The sequence below is a fragment of the Zingiber officinale genome, chromosome 2A, assembly GCF_018446385.1.
Source record: "Zingiber officinale cultivar Zhangliang chromosome 2A, Zo_v1.1, whole genome shotgun sequence".
NCBI lineage: Eukaryota > Viridiplantae > Streptophyta > Magnoliopsida > Zingiberales > Zingiberaceae > Zingiber > Zingiber officinale.
This window is the reverse complement of record NC_055988.1, coordinates 6608162-6629196: the sequence shown is the minus strand read 5'-3', so window position 1 is coordinate 6629196 and position 21035 is coordinate 6608162. Positions and strand designations below refer to the sequence as shown.

Below are 21035 nucleotides of genomic sequence, written 5' to 3'. Positions count from 1 at the left end.
CAATGGTCTTCATATTGAGATTTGATGATGAAGATGTGTTTGTGTGAGAATAACGATTAACTGACGCCAATATATAGGCGAATGCTGCCAATTTTAAATAAGACAGCAGTCCGAATTTTTCTCGGTGGTGTACTCACCTGTTGAAGCAGAGTTCGTGTTGCCTCGATAGAAACGAAGGATGTCACTACGAGCACAAGGACCAAGGGGCATCTTGTGTGCGTGTAAGGAGATGAAATAGTGCATGTGTTCTGGGATGGTTAGCGTATGTAATATTGTCATCATGGGATCTGGAGTTTAAATTTTGATAAAAATCGAGATAAAATGATTTCTTTATGTATTAGTCACTATTCCAAAGACTAGTAGTCCGACTAGTAGTTGTCCATAATCTATCTCCTCCGTGTTGATCCTGGAACGGATTGACGGGAATATTGGAGGCGCTGAGGACGAACATATTCACCTTTTGCCATCAAGGGGATGAAATAGTACATGTTTGATTACAATTTGTGTCATTTCTGTGTCAAATATATGTCTATTCTGCAATAAACATTCTGTTTAAGTTTAATTCTAAAGCTTTAGTAAACTGTCATATTAATTTATAATCACTGCACTATTTTTATATGCAAAGAAAAAATAAAGCATTACTCATCGAATGAATCCATCTACACTATTTATTTTATCTATAGATTTTTAAAAAAAAAATAACGAAGGAAGGAAACTCGTGAGAGAATAATCTAATAGTAAAATTATCACATTCCCTCAATTTCCTTCGGCGGAGAAATAACCCTAAAAGACTGGGAAAAAAATGTCTCCCTCTCCTGCTGCTTCCCCCTTCCCATCTAACTATTTTTATTTATTTTAACTATATATTATTTAATTCTAATAATTAAGCAAAACCGAGAAGAATTTCAAACAATAATTTAGCAAATCCTTCCCCCAGAAGTGACAGAATTAGATAAAACCCCATTCCGTAGATATCAATAACTTCGTACAAAAAGAAATTCTCTTTAATCTTTATAGATTTTCTAGTCATCCTACACAAGTACACAGGCACAGAATGAGCATTATTGCGCCACCAAATGTATCGCCAAAATTGAAAAATCACTTTAGAATATAATTAAAATCGTAATGGAAGATTTTGAGATTACAAGGTCACGCGCCAATTGAAGTTGCTGTGTGCCCAAGATCGAAAGGATTCTCTGTAAAGCTGTAGTCGCTGCAGTCGAGTATACAAAACCCCCACAGTTGAGTGATTTCCAATTTACATCATGTAAAACTGGAGAAACAAAATGACCAACTTCAGTGTGCGCACCGATCTGACAACAAAAGGTCGGTGAAAATCGAAACTATCTGCAGCAACATTCGACGACTTCACGAGTCTGTTGCACAATAAGGTGGTGGTCGCAAGCTGTTGAATTTTGGTGAAGAATCAACAGATTCTCCAACATGTCTGTCATCGAGCATTCAGGAACATAGATGGAGAAAATGACACCAGTTTACTTCCTGGATTCAGCAACGGTGGAGCGGAGCAGGATAGATGACTGGGGGTTGATAATTCAGCTGTTTGCATACTGGGAATGATACATCCTGAAGGAGATAACAAAAGAATTATCTAATGGAACTTCACCCAAGGGAATGCTAGAGAGCCATAGCCTCTAGTTGGCCAAATCAGTATCCTAATGCCTAATGTAAATTAACAAACAGCAGGTTGATGAGGGTTTCCTAGTGCAAAGAATAAAACTACTACTATGATAAAAGTAAATAGATGAGGGTTTCAAGAATGCCTGGAGATGATTCCAATAGCGAACACTCCAGATGAGAAACATAGTTCTAGCTAGCATGTTTATAGTTTCAATGGTTCACATTTTGGGTAAATAAGCACCATGATATTTTATCGTATTGAAAACATCTGTTGCTCGGTCATAGAAGAAGCATATTACATGTCTTACCACACCCACACTATTAGAAAAAAAATGTCTCAAGAATTACATCTAACAACTCAATTCCTCCAACAAATGAAGTACGAGAAGCAATAAAAAAGCACAAGAAATCTCACACATCCTTGATCATGGAACATTTGATTGTTTCAAGAACTTGAATGAATTATGATAGAGAATGATTATAAAGATATAATTTTTAGTTAGGTCCATTTGAACATGATTGAAAGGTTTCAAAATCTTAAACCCATAGGAGCATTATTTTATATCACAAAGCTAAACAAGTAGGAGAATTATTTATATGAAACACAATTCTTATTGTATGAGATGATATGATTAAAATGTAAAACGGTAATGAATCAGAATTTAAAAGAATTGTGATTATCTAAATTATCCTAGAGAAAGACCCAGTCAGACACCATTGTGGGAGTGAGATAAGTAAAGACAGTGCACTTTGAGATTTTTGATAACTATGAGTTGAAAATTTATCATTCTGATTCATCAACGGCCAAAATACTCAACAAAATGTTCCATTGTCCATTTCATTTCAACTCTAAATGGAACGATATAGTCCATAGTTTGTAATTTGATGAATATACATCTTGATCAGCACTCATATTAGGTTGTTAAATAAGATATTACATTACTAATAAAGATTAAGGATGTAAATTTAATTTGTACATTTTATCATTTTAACTAACCTTAAGTTTTAAGAAAAATCACTAAAATTAATCACAATATTAGTGCAAATTTGACATCCTTAATAAGGACATGATTTGATATAGAGACCCAACAACAATTTGACCTAAATGTTCGATCAGATTTTTTCGAATTCATAAATCGTGAAAGAGGAAATACAACAAAACCATCCTTTTCAATTGTACTCCCGGAAGAGAAGGTGAAGAATTTCGAGAACAGTAGATCCTAACTAATTGACTAAAAAGCATAATAACAGGAGTTAAAATCATTCAAGTTTGTCATCTGCTGTTGAAAGTGAATCAACAAAATAATCAAGAAATATCAAATACAATTGAATGTCACATGAAATAAAGCCTCTGGCACATTTTGATCAGTAATAAGTCTTCTCAGAGAAGCAGCAGAATAATACCTGCTCCAAGTTAACCTTAAAAGGTTTTGCCAGATCTTCAAACATTATTGGAGACATCTCTTTGATTCTGTCATCCACTTCCTGGAGAGAGACATGAATTAGATAATACCTTACCGAACTCTTTGATAAGATTTTTTTTTTTTTGTTTTCTTTAAGAAAAAAAGGAAAGAAACAGGAACTAAGGAAAACCATCTGAAACCAATGATACAATAGATATGCTACTTAATTAAAGTTATTTTGTTATAAGACAGTCTTCTGTAAGCAAAGAGTAAATATTTGACTGTAGCAGTACTAGAAAGGAAATTGCTGGGTTTCAACTAGTAAACAAATAAACAAAAAAGGTGTTTCTGACAAGTAATATAAATTCAATGGGAATACAATGAACTGTGTTAGAAATAAAGGGTTGACTCTCATACCTCTATTTACTTTGTTATTTATTGTTAGGCCTTAACTCTATATAGTCTTAGATTAATATCTCATAGTAAAATTATCAACATTTCAACCTAATCCTTAATTTGGCATTAGAGATGTTCCCACCCTTCGCCACCACCCACCCTCCTTTCGCCACAAAAACTAGTCCTCCAACCGTACTGTGCAACCTTTCATTGCATATTCACATCCCCCTTTATTATTCACTCACATATGCATCCTTCCTACCTCAACCAGCCATAACATTATGTAGTCATAGCCACTGTCATTCTTGCTGATTCATCATCCTGCTCACATCTGCAGTGTTTCATCTAGCATCTACTGAGTTTTCACTTAAAAGAATTCACAGCTTTGCTGATGGTCTAAGCTGTTTATTGAACTTGAAACATAAAACATTCGTCAAAAAGATATGCTTTTGATAGAAAAACAAGGTGAATAATGCATAGTGAATATATTCATGCCATTGAGGAAGACCAAAATTCTAAATAAGGTACACTTTTTTTTTTCAAAATCTCTATACCAGTCCTGTTATCCTTGACTTTTCAAAGAGTTCGCTGGCAATTGCATCAAGTATATGCCTATTCTGCAATAAACCTTTCATGGCAAGCTCTTCTGTTTCTTCTATATACTGTGTAAGGAAAGATAAACTTCAAAGTTTTAGGAAACTGTCAGATTAATTTAGAATCACTGCACTATTTTTAAATGCAAAGATTAAAAAGCTATTACTCTTGTAAGCTCTCGAGTGAAGAGTTCAGACAGCTCAGGAGTCATGTCAGCAGGTATTACGTAAGGATCATCCCACTAAATCAAGAAGACGCATTAACAAAGACATTGCCAGACTATTACCCAAAGATTAAAACAAAACATTAGAATACAAGAGTCAAATTTAAGCACCTTATAATTAATTAATTCACTATCTGGATTATCTGGACGATCTCTGAATCCAACGTTCTTGACAAGGGTGGTCAGACCCAATCTTGAATTTCTAGGGCTGATTGCCATTTCTCTAGCAATCTGTGATATAATTTGTTATGGCCATGAAAAAAAGCATAAGGTACGGTAAGAGAACCTAACATAACAAGTAATACATTTCCCAAACAAAAAGAAGAAAACATCAAAATATCAAACATGCAGTGCCTCAAGTAATAAAGAAATGCTGACCATCCTGTGTGGAAGTACTCTTGCCTATCTATACCATCAAAAGACAAATTGAATATTCTCCATCAACTTCCTAATGGACAATTTCATCACTGCAATTATACCAAACTGATAGTGAGTTGAGAAAGATCTCAAATAGTTGACTCCATCTACATTATTTATTTTATCTAAAAGGTGTCTTTTTTGCGACGGAAGGAAACCCATATGAGAATAATCTAATAGAAAAATTATCACATTCCCTCCATTTCCTTCAGCAGAAAAATAGGAGAAAATGAAGACGGAAAATTTTCTACAATTTCCACTATGTTGTTTATCTGATTTAGGTGGAAATCTCTTTCACATGCAATGGAGCTCAAATCCTACATTAAAATTTTAATGTTTTTCTTTTCAAATCTATTTTTAATTTTTTTGGTGTTTTTACCAAATAAAATTTTGAAAATTAAGTTTCCCTCTGTCTTTTCTTTGCTCCAATAAACAATTGGACGAAAACATTTTTCAATATTTTTACTATGATTTCTTTTCCTAGTTGTTTCTCTCCTTTTTAATCAATGCCCACAAACTGAATTGCATTCTACTAACTAGAGCATTACAGCTTATTCTTGTAGTAGTAATGTTTTGATGTAGCACAGAAGCAGATCAAACCTCACTCTGACAATAGATACCAACTGATGCGAAATAAACAAAAATGACTCGTATAGAAAATGAAAGCTAATAAATGAGGAACATCATTATGCCAAAGATTGTTACGCAAGAGAGGAATTGAGGGGTTTTTTTTTCATTTTTGATGACTCCACCAAATAAAATTGGAAATAAACTTCTTTCAAGATAAAAGGTAACTCCATACCTGAAAGGACAAGCCCAATAAAATTAAACTATATTCAAGAAAAGAGATAATTCTATACCTACAAGAATTCAATCTAGAAAACAAATTAAATATCAAACTAGGAAAGGACCAAAAGTTAAATTCTAGTTCTACCAAAACTTTCCTACGATTCTAGAATAATAGTAGACAGAATAAGAAAACATAAAGAATAATAGTTTCTAGAATGAAAGAAAATTTTCCATACTCTGGTTATTTTTTCAAGATCATCCCTTCCACCATCAGTGATGTCATCTCCAAAAACAATTTTCTCAGCACACCGCCCTCCATGTGCAACTACCATCTGCATCTTCATATACCCAAACGTAGTATATCCTTGATCTACCATCTCTTCTCTAGGATAAAATACAGATAATGCAGTCTCCTGGTAATAGAGGGCATTAATGGGGAGACAAAACCTTCATAACAAAATACTTGGGCATGATATAAAAATCACAATGATCATAACAAGAATGACTTGTCGTGAGTGCCAGATATTTGGGGTCCACTACATGGACCTTATTTTTTCATCAAGCTCTTTTTAAGGCCATAATTAGGCTATCAAATATTTTTAACTATGTTAAGTAAACTTCCTCTCTTTTATTTCTCTTACGTTCTCTTCTCTAATTGATTCAATTTGTCAAACTATGAAATTTAACATTTTCTATGAAAAAAACCTAATAAATTACTTTATAGTTATATGACTTCATTATCTGTCATTCAAAGCTAAACGTAATTGCTCATGAATAATTGCATATTTACATTTTAACAATCAATGATATCTTCATCAATTCTGGTTGCGTAATAAATCTAAAACACCAAAATTATAGTTTAACCAAAATGAATAACCAATATGCATACCTCACCACCAGGAAGTAACTGAGAGAATGCATGCCAATCAAAGCGAGGGAATAAATGAGCTAGCAATATATGACCAGCTTCATGCACAGCAAGAAGCCTCCTTGTCTCAACGGAGACCTATCACAATAAGGCAAATGACCAAACAGACAAATAATTAACAGTCAAACTTTAAGAAATACAAGTACATACACTAGCTTCGCACTTTTGTTGCTCCTCTTCAGTTAGCAGTACTCCCATGCCCTCTAACAATTGTTTATCTAGCACATCAATTATGTCTTTCTGGGTGATCATAGAGTGACCTTTTCTTACCTGAAAGCCACAAAAATTTATATTGATGGTATGTACAGATAAATTCAAGAAGATTAGTTGAAAAAACATAGAAAACAAACAAAATTAAGGCCCTATTTTACCCGGGTTAAAACTTTTCAAGGGATAAAAAAAAAATAAAAGCAGTAGTTGCAACAACCAAAATCATGACTAACATCAAATTTAAGCCCGGTAGAATGCATGAAAACAAAGAAACTCAGCACCAAAAAAAAGTACTAGTGGAAACAAAAATCCAGGAAAGATAAGAACAAAAAAAAGCTTCATCCTAAATTCCTGACTTAAATGAAGGATGTTAAGCATGATACATAAGCAAATCAGTTTTTCTCTGTGAACCATGCTGATTCCATAAACTGTGTGAAAACAGCAGCAATGTATGGCAAAGTGAGATTTGATTTACATTTTACGAAGATATGATTCTAACATTGTAATTCTTTAAAATGCATCAGTTGAAGCACGGCATGTATCGGTAGAATCACAAAGTATGCAAATGAGGATTTTTTTTTTTTTTGAAGATTTAGATTTTTAAGGGCTTTGGTAGATCCTCTTATTAAGGAGAATAACCCTTTTACAGGAAGTGTTTAAATTGTCTTGTTAGGAGTGTGGTATAGTTTTGGTAGCAGTTCAATTTAATTTGGTATATTTTCTAGTTGTTTAGGTTGGAGTATTTGAAAGGGATCCAATTCACTGAAAGTAAACTATTTTTTGTATAATAATAGTTTGTTTTGGCAAATTGGATTTTAACGTTGCTGATATAAGAGCTATGGTATTTTCTCAGCATCCACTCAATCCTTTTCCCCTACTTTCATTCTTTTTGCCAAACACTCAAGCCACCTCCTTCCAACCTATGAGCTCTGCTGCATGCCTAAGAGCCTAACAGTGACCCTCCAGGAACCACAGCCCACTCTTAATGAATCCTTCTCCATGATCCATGATCTGTAATCTCTCTGCAAGCCAGCACCACCACCTGATCCTTATCACCTCCCACATTGCATGCAGAGGATGTGTCTACCTCCATCATAGCAGTGACAGCTGAGGGTTGACGACACCAACACCTCGACCACACTCTCTCATTTGTGAATCAATGTCTACCTGGACACACTGTTCCAGGAGCCCCTGGATGACTAGCCTATGGTGGCCCACAGCTCAAGATCTGCATCTCAATTCTGAGATCGGTAATCTAAAGTCTAAACATTCTGTCAAAATATAAATATTTGAGGTCATTTCCTACATTGCAAGTGTTGTATCTTAGATTTGTTTCAACAATAAATTGTAAATTAAAAAATTCTGTTTATCTTGGTCTTGCAAAGGTTTAAAATATCATTCTAGCGTTCCAGCGTCTCACATACCAGCGATTGGTTGGAGCATTCCATTTTGCAGAAAAGTTCCAATAGATTTCCAAGCTGGAGTGATCATCTCAAGGGATATGTCTCAACTTCTAGCTGGAAACGAGCTAGATAGAGCAATATTTTAAACCTTGGATAAATCCATAGTGCCTTTTCATGGTTGATCAATATCATTAAGATTCAAATTTTGAAGTGTTATGATCTAACATGAGGAAACAACTGAGGATTATGGAATATTGCTAACTACTTTTCTCTGCCAGCTTATTCAAATACCATTAAGAAAAAAAATCATTCATCTTGCAGAGAACATAAGATTGATATTTCACTTACTGACATGATTGCTGCTTCATTGACAAGATTCCGAATATCAGCTCCAGAATAGCCAACAGTCCGAAAAACAAGCTAAGCATACCATATATGAAGCACCATAATCAGTTCGTGTAATCAAAAAATGGTTTAAGAAATAACCAAAACTTTAAGATATAATTTTTTTCTTTAGAAGTACAAAAAAAAATATGAAGAGAAAATTTTGTACAGATTCCAGAGCTTGGAAGTAATTCATAATAAATTCACAAATGAAAACTTTTTAAAATGGGTTGAATCTGAGTGTAAATATCAAAAATAAATTGATTATAACCACAGCTAGAGTAGCATGAGTTGGCTATTGATAATCAGTGTGTTTCCTGCAAAATCTAACATTGCAGGTAAAATGTTGGTTCATCAATAGCATGGTTTTTTGACATTGAATCTCTAGGTTCCGTATCCAGAAAACTAAATAGACACATACACGCTCATCATGTATCTGAAAATCTACCATAACCGGCATGGAGTAATGTCATAAAGGAAGATTTAGATAGAAGCTGCAAACTATTAACAATGAAAAAAGACAAATTGAAAAAAAAAATTAAATTCTAAAACAGAAACAAGTAATCTTCAGCCTGCCAACTCTATGGAAGGAATTCTAGTTACCAGGCAGGAAAGAGGGAAATAGATTCTTGAGTGGAAAATGCCATAATTATTCTGGCTAGTTACAATGTGCATAAAAATTAGCTACAAAAGAGAAGGATAAGAAACAAGAGCAAAAATTAACAAATGAGAGACAGTCAGACCTGCCTACTCTATTTCAACCAACTGTTTTAGCTCTTACCTACACAAAACAAGAGCTTTTTGTTTTTGTTTTTGTTTTTGTTTTTGTTTTTGTTTTTGTTTTTGTTTTTGTTTTTATTGGGCAATGGATAAAACAAGAGACAATAGTAGCTTAAAAAGTCATAACAACAGTATAACAAATGAAAATTGAATGTAGTGAAGTGTAGATTCACTTTTTCAAAGTCAACATCTTGAGCAAGCTTCATTCCCGTACTATGTACACCAAAAATTTGAACTCGCTGCTTTGCATCAGGTAACCCAATATATAGCCTCCGGTCAATCCGCCCTAGGCGAACAAACTCATCATCTAACTCATCTGGCCGATTAGTTGCACAGATAAAAATTACAGCTTGTCTTAGAGAAAATCGATCCAGTCCAGTTGTCTCTTTCCTGTAATTCATGGTAAGTAAGAAACTATTCAACAGGTGAAAGGAAACAAAACATCATATTCATCTTACTATTCTTATTTATCTGCATCTGCATTTTTAAGACCCTCTATATGGGCCACTTATGAGATTGCATAGGTTCATGTACTAAATGGTTATATTGAATCCTCTTTTGGTTGAATAAGGATTATGCAGGCTAAACTAATTCCTAGCATATTAAAATTCAACTCATGCCCAAGTTAATATTGATTTAACTAAAAATTTGCCAAATGGATAAGTAACTTATCAAATAGATAAATGAAAAGCATGTTCTATCTGCATAGTTCAACATTATATTTGGTTTGTGAACATAGGTTATCATGCTGTGGTATATGTTGTGTCAGGTCTTGCATTAAAAAGAAACATAGAATTATAGTAGGATGATTACTTGCTAAATTATGGCGTAAGTGTCATGAATATTGATTGCCAAGCTTAATTAACTTGATTGACTATGTAGTAGAAATAAACTCATGTTGTTTGATGTTATGCATTATTACTAATGTAACTGCCGGCTTGCATTAGATAGGCTGGGTTTGGCATCTCTCTGCATTTCAACCGTGTATTTAGGAAAGTAGTTTATGATCAATTGCTTTATCAAAAAGCAGTTTAGTATATGATAATCTAATTCTCAAAGTTTCTTTGTAAAAAATTTTACAATTACAAAATTTGGTAAGTATATTCAAAATTTTCTTAATATCAATTAATCATAGTATAACAATTTGTTGTGCTCAAAGGATGTTCACATATCTCCACAATGATATGATATTGTCCACTTTGGCCTAAGCCCTCATGGCTTTTCTCTTGGGCTCTACTCAAAAGGTATCATGACAATGGAGATATCTTCCATCCTTTTAAACCCATAATCTTTTCCAAATCTTTTCAATGTGAGACTTTAATTGAATCCCCAACAATCCTCCCTTCAAACGACAGACCACAATTACTCTTATGGTCCGAGCCTCCCCGCGAGTATCCAGTCACTCCTGACCTGCTCCGGACATTCCCCGGGAGCATCCGGTCACCCTAACCTGCTCCGAGCCTCCTCGTGAGCATCCGGTCACCGTGACCTACTCCGGGCCTCCCCGCGAGCATCCACATCGGGTCACTCTTGACCTGGTCTAGGCCTCCCTACAAGCATCCGACCTGACCTGTTCCGGGCCTTTCCCGCAAGCATCTGATCATCCTCGGGCCCACTCTCAACTTCGTTCAATCCCCCCCCCCCCCCCCAACATGGTCTGGAGCATGACTCTAATACCAATTTGTTAAGCTCAAAGGATATTCACATGTCTCCACAATGACATGATATTATCCACTTGGGTCTACGCCCTTATGACTTTACTCTTGGACTCTACCCAAAAGGTCTCGTTCCAATGGAGATATCTTACATTCTTTTAAACTCATGATCTTTTCCAAATCTTTGGGATTTGATTGAATCCCCAACACATACTGTTAATTATTATTATTTTAACATATTTTAAGAATTAAAGCAATCACAATTATATTGCTTAATTATACCTAAAATTACTTCAATTATTTAACTTATACGACAAAATACTTAAAAATATTTTTATAATTTAATATGATTTATTCATCAATGACATACAAGTAATATTTCATATTTATTTTATTTGTGTTCATAAATATTGAAATATAAAATTTCTAAATATTCTGTTATAAAGAGCATCTCAGTGTATCAGACATCCGGACTGCATGTCTGCATGGAACCCCTATTTGCCACTGTCAATTATCAACTGAAAGGGTATATTCCTAGTCTACAAGAACGTAATCTAGGTAACATAGAGGATCACCAATTAATTAAAGATCAGAATCTAGGTGACCTTGAATAATGATTACCCCTTCATGCTTTGCATTTACACTCTGTACTGTCATTTTAAGAATGGTTCAACAATAGCACACACTGCATCTCCTTTACTTACAGTCCAAATTTCAAACACCCTTGCATAACATCTATTGTTTATGTTTAACAAAATTTGTAGGACTAACTACTAAGAACATTCTAAACAAGATTAGTACATGCAAACTAATAGTCTGCAATGTCTTTCAGGTTGAACAAATGTATTGAGACCTAAAACTTCACAACTATGAATTCACTATAGTTTTTTATTGCAATAAGTAGGAACTAATCTGGCAAGTCCCTCTGCAACAGTTTTATTGCAATAAACATAGGGTTCATCACACTCCCTCCAATGCAGGATATCAAGGCGGCCAATTTGAGTTTTGAATTTTCTAAGATTCTCTTGCAGTCAATAATAGGCCTCAGATGAAGAACCTCCTCAGCAAAGGGAGAAGAATCATGCAATAACAGCTGTATTTAACGTTGAATTTATTGGCACATATAGAATCATCCTTTGAAACAGTTTTCTACAAGAAGCAAGATAAGCAAAACTAAAGCACGGCATCAACAGCTAATTTTTAACAATGTGTAGGGGATAGTAGAACTAGAACATAGTTTAGGAATACCCTAACTCTCATGGGTGATATGTTCTTTCAGTCTTTACTAAAAAAGGCTCTATATGGTCCAAATTACTCAACCATGGCATGAGAGAAAATGAGCAACTCCAATAAAGAAATTAGTTTATCAAAGTTTGTGAGTTTTCATGTTGAAGTTTCCCGCTTTTATCACTATGATTTCCTATTGAACAGGTGAAAAACACATTTACGGCTAGCCGTCTAAACAATTTGTATGTTGTGTGCATATTTTAAGCATTGGGAAAAAAGTATATTAGACAATTAAAAAAATCACTTGCATGAAATACCCTATGCATGTTCTGTTATTACCAACACAATCAAAATCAAGTGTAAATGGTTGCTTCCACAAAAGAGGATCCCTGTGTTCTTATTTGCTTCAAATTAGCTGATGAATGCACCAACTTGCTTTTGAAGAAAAATAAACTAATAGCAGAAATTCTTAACAAACAAAGTAATACAGATGTATATTTATGAAAATTGACCAGCGAGTTGGACTGGAAAAACCAGAAACTAAATGCTCCATTAATCACATATTGGAATTACATAAAATCTAGATTAAACCAGTCGAACAATTCAATTGCATGGAAAAAAATGACCTAACCGGGTGGCAAAGTGTCAGGCCATTTTTGTTAAAAATTGGCCAAAGTGCAAAATGCACTTCAGTGTAAGGAATAATGCAAGGAAAATGTAGATGGCAAACTTGTCTTTATCTTTCATTCTTTTGCTTGACAGACTCATGATGTTGTGTACTTTGGTCAGGTTTATAGTGATAATGTTAAGGTGCTATATTTATTCATATCTAATACTTATTCTACTAGATTTTCATTTGCTGGATTTTAGTTGGATTGTTAACTTAACATCACGTCATGTGCTAATTCTATTGATTTTGGTTTTATGATATGTATCTTGTTGTGTTTACTATTTAAATTTCGGTTGACATGAGGGCATCAATTTACTAATAAAATATTTCTTTCAAATATTTAGCAGATATTTTTTTAATAAATATACAACTCAACTGATTCATTAAAGTCGGTTCAATTAGTGATTTCAGCTGAGCCAATTCATGGGTCAACATGAAGATTAACCCATGATCCACTAGTACAACAAATGAAAGTGACCAGAAGCTCAGTTGGGTCAATCCAACTGATTTTTAACTATGGAGGAAGCAACTCACTCTCCATTAAGTTGTGCAATCAGAGCATTAAATGTTGCACATCTTCGTGGATCTTTCCTTGCATGACGACCAGCAATGGCATCAATCTCATCCACAAACACAAAAGATGGAGCCTGAAAGAAAAGAAAAAAAAAATAAGAAACAAAGATCAATAATCAGAATGATACCGTATCTCTATCAAGAGAATGATTAATTCTGAAACAAGTACAAAAGCTTAAATCAGTGTATGTTTGTAAAGAACTCCACAAGAATGTTAATCTATAAGATATTTATCATGGATATTATTTCAAACATTGAATAGACCAACAACCAAAGGTTTGTGTGACACTAGATTGTGTTTGAGATGACTGAAGATGAAAAAAGTAATATTAGTGATGTCTTGATCCATTCCTTTATCAAGGAGTTGCAAGCAACATAATGAATTGGTGTCTTTTCCCTGAAAATAACCCAAAATGTGACATTTATATGTAAATTGTGCGCTTAAGAAAGTATGCTTGACAACTTTGGAAGGATAAGAGACAAAGAGAGGCAAAAGCTTGCATTCTTGGTGAGACCGAAGCATAGATGATGACCAAGAGGTGGCAAGATGCAAGAGTCTTCTAATATTTGTATCCTTCACTGAAACATTATTTCCTCATGAATGTAGGTCAAAATCTTAGGTTGAACCATTTAAAATTTGGTATGTTTTTTATTACTTTTCTGTTTTGCTGCATTTACTTGTGAATGTTATCGGTTGATTCTTTTTCCTAGACATGGAAGCCGCCAACCCCCAATAATTCTTGTAAAATTTTATAATCATTAAAGCACTTTACATATGTAACTGATCCATACATACATATTATAATAAACATATTTAAATCTTAGCCAGCAAGCGTACAGACTATGGGTTCTGACATTTAAAATTCCTTCTCTAAGAGCATAATGTTCTAGGACCAGATTATTTTATGAAAAGCATGTAGGTCATTCCCTTCATTCTCCTCAAGACTCCTTTAACCAAAGGTGATGGCTAAAGGCATCTAGTCAGAACAGTTAAAACACCACATACAAAAAAAATAAATAAAATAAAATAAAAGTTCTAGGGTGGAGAAATTCAAAACAAAACTTTATTAAATTCATTTATAAATCAACTGGTCCAATTAAACCTCCATGTGCACACTTAGGACATCTACTAGTCTGGATCAAGGACACCATAGTTTATTATCAGTCTTACAAGAAATAATTGATTGTATCAAGATAATGAATTTAGATGGTCATCAAGATTTATGACATTACAGCAAAACTACCAATACATTGTATAAAAAAAAAATTGAGAGTGGTCACTTTGTCTTGAGAAGTTGGCAAGTAACAAGACAAACTAATTGAAACCAAGAATTCTACCATGCTTGTTCTGATTAATCACAACTTAACTGATTAATACAAAACTAGTATTTACACTTGATATAAATACTAAAAGTTGTAAAAGAACACTACCTTAATATCAAGAGAGATAATATATCGTACAAATAAGATAGAGAGAACAGATAATACATACATTTCTTCTGGCAATAGAGAAAAGTTGATTAATTCTAGCAGCACCACTTTTTTCACTATCAGTGAATTCAGCACCAGAGGCGAATACAAAAGGCATTCCACTCTCCTTTGAGAGGGTTCTGGCAAAAAGTGTTTTACCAGTCCCAGGAGGTCCTGAAAGAAGTATACCCTAAGCAAGCACATACTATGAAGTATTAGAATCACAAGTAGGAATCACAAAACTAACAAACCATTATGTAAAATGTGCAAGAAAAACTTAAATTCATAATAGACAAAAGAGTGCATTGTACATAAATTACCCGAACAAATGCAACTTGTTTTTCATAATATTCCATTGGATTATTCATGTAAATCATTATCTCGTCTAAAAGATCCCAAACATCACCACCTAAAACAACTTCTTTGTACATTGATCTGGAATCATCAAAATTTGATACGGGCTGTTACATGTGCATGAGAATTATTAGATGGCCATTTGAGAAACAACATTAAAAGTTAAAAAGACTAAAAGTGAAGATCTAAGTCTAGCATATAATCAAAAAGCTCACCAGTATGAAGTTTTCTGCATATCCCATGTCAATAAGTTGGTTATACTTCTTATATAGAAATCGTTTATTTGTAACATGCAAAAGCATAACAGATTCTCTGATAATATACAAAATAAGTAATCCGGGTAGTAATGCAAAAACAACTTTGAAGAAATAATAGCTTTGCCGCTTTTGAAGGAGATCAACTTCGACACCCGAATTAGAGATGCTCTCGAACAAGTATGGATCAAGTGGAATATCAACCTACACAAAATAAATATTCACTGAGAATAAATTTGGCTGCCAAACATATAATAATAAAGTACTGGTTACATCATCTAATTATGCATTAAGATTAAGAAAGCATTCGGCCAGACTTACAATATACTCTAGAGGAAAGCCTTCTTTCATGGTCACATATATTCTTTTAAGGTCCTCGGTGAAGACAACAGAAGCAACCTGTTTAAACCAAACCAATGTAACAGAAACATTCTTCTAGATACTAAATAAATACCAATTCTTGGAAGGAAGACATTGTTAATGTCCTCAAGAGCCATGTATAAGTCTCTATTTGCCAAACCTTCCTAATGAATGATTTACTTCAGTAAACATTCAAATCACCAAAAAAAAATTCTAGAATCAAACGCAAATGGAATAAAGATCAAACAAATAAAGTAACTAGTGGATAAAGATCAGACAAATAAAGTATCTCTAAGTTCATTTACCTTCCTATTTGCAATAAGTGAGATAAAGTAATTAGAGAAAGACAAAATCATACCTCAGAACAATCAAGTTTATCGAGAAAATATGTGTAGGGCAACTTTGGACGATAATACCACCACCTCTTAGAAATCCAAAGTGCTCTGCTCCCAGAAGAATTTGATGTCCTCTCTGCAACTTCCTTACGCAGACTCTTTTCAACTTCTTGCATATCAAAATCAACTACATACTTGGCACTAAGGGAATCCATTTGCTCAGTAAATTTTTCCTTTTGCAGAATTTCTTTCCATTTTCTTAGTCTTTCCCTCCATGTTGCACTGTCATATTCATCCACTGAACTGACAATAACACCTTCTTGAAAAAATAAAGAAATGCATAAAATATGTGAATGTTAGAAAACATATACTCACTAGTTTGGAGTATGTGTAATGTGTGTTTAATATTCATAGGTAAAATGTACAAAAAGGATTAAAAAATATTATTTAGGGTGACATGATCTGAGAATTTATTTTAACAATATTTGTTTTTGAATGTGGACTCATCCAGGTAATAAAACCCAATTACAATTTTGATGAGATGATACTATAGCTAAGGGTAGCCTAGCACATGAAACTCCCGCCAATGCGAGGTCTCGGAGAAAGGTTTATTGTACACAGTTTTACTTGCATTGCAAGAGACTGTTTTTGCGACTCGAACCTATGACGACCAAGTCACATGGCAACAACAACTTTACTGGTGCGCTAAAGCTCTCCTTCCATGAAGATGATACTATAGTCTATAGCTATTTAACCAAAAAAAAAAAAAAATCAAACTGAAATTTAGGTATATTAAATGTAAATAAAATAAAGCAATGATTTATTTTTATAATGTAAAAGAAAGTGATGACTTTGGAGGAAAATCTTGAGAGGAGAATAAGAGATGAGACAACTATAATTATTTAATAAGACAACTAATGCGAATATATATATATATATATATAAAGAGAAGAAGGATTTTTGCATATTATTTTTAGAGATTTCAAGAAGTTTATGATAGAATTGCTAGACAACTATTAAGGTGGGGTTTTGATCTACAAGGAACATGTAATAATTAAATTGATGTAATAAAAATAGGTTGATAATGTTGTTGCTAGAGGTAATCTAGTAGCAGTGTGATAATTGATTTTTCTATTGTTCTAGGTTTATATCAACAGTCAAGTTTAAGTCCTTATCTTTTTGTCCATTGGTACTAGATGAACTAGACAAAGTCATCCATTGGTATTGTATTAATAGACAACAGTGTGATTATATTGGATGGGATGAGTAAATTATGTAGAAAAACAGGGGAAACTAATAGTCTTCAGCATGCATAACAAATGTTTTTAATATTAAATGTAGTTCCAATAACAAGAAAACAATCAATGAATTTTCATATGGTTTTAATAACAAGAAAAATAATTGATAAGAATAGATAAGATGAAAAGGCATAAATTGAGTTTTAGAAATCTATTATTCAACAAGGGAATCAATCAAAGAAATTATTAATAGGACAAAGAATGGGCATCAGAAATGGAGAGAGCCTTCTAAAACCTTGTGTAATCATTATGTTCCCCTTAGGCTAAAAGAATTTTTTATAACAATCTGGTATGACCTACAACTATTTTTTGAACTAGTGTTGGATTGTTAGGTAACAACATGAACAAAAATTTAATGTAGCTTAGATGAGAAAGTTAAAATGGATGTATGAAGTTATTGAAAGGAACAAGTTAAAAATTATTGATAGAATTGTGACTCAAATAGATGATAAGTAAGAGAAAATAAGTTGATATGATATGGATACGTTGAATGACCAATAGAGTCTAAAATTAAAAGAGATGGATATATTAGAGTAGAATGTGTAAGTGGTAGAGGAAGACTAAAGACAATATAGTTGATTCAATAAAAAGTTGATATAACTAAATTATATATTAGTAATCTTGCATATCACTCAGTGAAGTCATATAATTCATGTTTCCAAATAATAATAAAAACAATTTCATCACTCAACTAATAAAGAAAATCAGTTTTAGATTTACATTTTCTTTATAGACAATACTTGCCAAGATTCTTCAAACTCTACAAAATATTGAATCAAGTTTTTTTTTTTTAATTGGTAGAATCTCAAGGTAAGATGTCATGTGTAGAACAACTTTTTGAGCAATGTAGTTGACCACTTTTATCTAAAAATTTGTATCAAATGAAATACTTTCCTTTTACAGATTCGTTTTGTTTGAAAATAGGGCATTTATGGTTGAGGGATTTTACTCGACAAGATGCAAGGATTGAATTGCCTAATCATTAAATGCCTAAACCACCAAAATCAAGTCCTGATAGATTATATGTGCAAAAGTAAAATGAAATCAACCTGGGATGCCCAAGTTTTCTTTCAAACTTTTCTTATCTTCAAGGCTCAAGGTTTTCTCTCTATCAATGATCTTAGATAATGCATCTTCTGGAGGTGCAGGATCCTCGTCCCATGCATCTTCTCCAACATAAGACTTATCTTGAATAAGTTGGCCGCTTGATCCTTCAATAAACTTCATTATTTTTAATCCTTTAGGCATTGCCTTCCTCCACATGCCCTTCTTAAATCTGCAAAATAGATGATAAGAAAGTTGCTAACAATGAAAAAGACAGCTTCCATCTATATAAAACCCACAAATCAACTGCACATCTCAGTATTATGACAAGGAAATTAGGGAACAAGGATAAAAGCAGAAGTAAAAGGGTAGCCCGGTGCACGAAGCTCCTGCCATGCGGGATCCGGGGAAGGATCCATTGTACGCAGTCTTACCTTGCTTTTTGCAAGAGACTATTTCCAGGATTTGAACCCGTGACCTTTTGGTCACAAAGCAACAACTTTACCGTTGCGCCAAGGCTTGGCGCCAGGGCCCCAACAATAAAAGCAGAAGTAAATAAATTAAAATTTAGATAATGCATACTAAATATCTTGAGAAAATTTAATGAAATAAAGCACGTAAATGAACATCCTTGTCTGAGTTCCAACAGTAAAACTATATTAATACAAAAGTATTCAATTTACCTATGAATTAATTGATCCTAAAGAATAAGAAACAATGATTTATCTTGTATTCATTATATTCCACAATAGTGGTGTATTCCTTCATATTCCAAAATAGTGTTATGTAAAATATTAAACAAAACTACCTGAAAATAGAACAGAATTCCTGATAGCGTACAAATTACACTTAAGGGTCGTAGCCAAAAAATTTCAAGCCGTGTGATGCAAAGAGAAAATTATACCAATGATAGAGGATAAATAATAGCTCCATCCATTCAAATGAATGTATCCATTTGAGTAATTTTATTTTGAAATCAATGTGGACAAGTAAAATAACCCACAAACAAACATGTCTACATTTAAACATTTCAAATTACTGAAATTGCAGAACTTGTTTCACATTCTTATATAAAAATCTCTGAGGTTATAGAGGTGGAACTAAAATAAGTTTAAATTTAAAGTCAAGATAGTCAGACATTAGTCTAGAAAGCCATTGGAAGCAAAAGAGAAATACAGTAACAAAAAGCCAAAACATTTTTCACATACCTCCTAACATTAGCCGGAGAGGGTTCAGGAATCAAAGCTTCCATGTAGGCTTCAGTTAATTCTCTCTTACTTTGATGGTTGATATGACTAGTTAAAGCCACATAGAACTTACAGCAAGAAACTGAAACAGTAATAACATACAAAAGAAGCACTCCAATGCGCCTTGGTTCCCACTTCTTAATGTCCTAATGGCAACAACCAGTACTTGTAATTTCACAAATTAACCAAAGAATGCAAATATTAGTGAAGTGACTTCAGCTATTAGTAATGATTTTAAGGCATGAAAATGAGAATAGGAAGGTTGATAGTTAGCAATAATGAGAGAATGAAAAATACTGGGCATAATTCAGCTAATTGTATTCCTGTAATTTAATTATATCAAGATTCAGCATATTACACAGAGCATAAAAGGAAATGAGAGCATTCAGTTGACTGAGCGTTTACTCAAAAGGATAACCTACGTTCAACACGGCAGTAGAACAACTCAGGCAGATCACACGGAGAAAAAAGATGAAGATTAGTCCACTTAAGCGTAACCCAATACAGTGCAAGCTTACTATCTTAGCTAGAAAGAAGGGAATCACGATAGATCAATCTCGCATAGATTCAAGTTAGTAGAGACGTACCTTCCAATTCTCCCACTTGTTCCACTCCAGAAACAAAGGCAGCAACTCCATCCACAATCTATCGACCGCAATCCGTCCCCTATTAACTGCGTCGCGCGTTCGCTCGACCAGCTCGCCTGTCTTGGCGCCATCAATGTCGAGCCCGGTCTCTTTCCTGAAGAGCTCCGCGAAGCTGGTCACGAACCGGGCGGAACCACGGCGGAGGGAGCCGGAGAAGTTATCCCAGGTGAACTGTGTCGACCCGTCTCCTGCGCTCGAGGAGGCGGCTCGAATAGAGGTAATCCTTGAGGAATGGCGCCTTCTGGAGCAGCAGCGTGCGGGAGGGGAAGGGAAGGGCCGGAGACGAAAGAGACGAGGAGGATCGGGGAGCGGAGAAGAGGAGCGAGGGAGGGGGATTTGCAGTGAATGGGCTGCGTGGGAGCCCATTCGGAGCGCCAGAAGGGGTTTGGGAGGGCCGGAGGATAGGGAAGAAGGTTTTATAGAGATACCTGAAATTACTTATATATTCTTACCGTGCAATATTTCATTTCACCGCTCAATTTTTTTCTTTTGTATTAAATGTCCAGCTTTAAGTTCATAGAATTGTCCTCCAAAATTCTGTTTTCGTCTTCATACCGTTATTACGATCGTCAGTCCTATTACGATCGGCGTCTAAAATGAACCCTATCTCGATTTGAGTTTGAGTTTAACTTAAGTTCAAGTTAAAAAAATTTTGATTTGGATCGAATTCGGGTTGAAAAAATTTTGAATTGAAAATTTTCGGATTGATTCAGATTAAATTCAGCTTAACCTGATT

General features: G+C 34.0%; 1 protein-coding gene across 4 annotated transcripts; it reads right to left on the bottom strand.

Annotated features, from left to right (window-relative positions):
- Positions 1-978: 978 nt before the first annotated feature.
- On the bottom strand, positions 979-20711 carry LOC122040649 (ATP-dependent zinc metalloprotease FTSH 12, chloroplastic-like). 4 transcript variants are annotated; one of them, XM_042600039.1, is made up of 19 exons: positions 20240-20709; positions 19614-19798; positions 18411-18637; positions 16087-16382; positions 15690-15767; positions 15330-15572; positions 15081-15221; positions 14783-14950; positions 13252-13364; positions 9339-9555; positions 8350-8421; positions 6539-6658; positions 6350-6466; positions 5697-5873; positions 4366-4485; positions 4198-4272; positions 3992-4099; positions 3043-3123; positions 979-1584 (listed from the first exon to the last, which is right to left on the bottom strand). In XM_042600039.1, exons 1-19 carry the CDS (start codon positions 20663-20665, stop codon positions 1507-1509), a joined length of 3042 nt encoding a protein of 1013 aa, XP_042455973.1. In that variant the 5' UTR covers positions 20666-20709; the 3' UTR covers positions 979-1506. The 4 variants fall into 4 exon arrangements, with proteins under 4 accessions (XP_042455973.1, XP_042455974.1, XP_042455976.1 ...); XM_042600040.1 differs by having other exon boundaries at positions 16087-16379; XM_042600042.1 differs by having other exon boundaries at positions 16087-16361.
- Between the last annotated feature and the right edge of the window lie 324 nt (positions 20712-21035).

What these genes read in the sequence shown, in the direction of transcription:
- LOC122040649 (XM_042600039.1), bottom strand. Translation starts at nt 20,665, where the DNA reads ATGGGCTCCCACGCAGCCCATTCACTGCAAATCCCCCTCCCTCGCTCC. An exon ending in TCTCCGGCTAATGTTAGGAG is followed by an intron (nt 18,638 to 19,613) that starts GTATGTGAAAAA and finishes TCTATTTTGCAG; the next exon opens with ATTTAAGAAGGGCATGTGGA. An exon ending in GTGAATTAATTAATTATAAG is followed by an intron (nt 4,273 to 4,365) that starts GTGCTTAAATTT and finishes TTCTTGATTTAG; the next exon opens with TGGGATGATCCTTACGTAAT.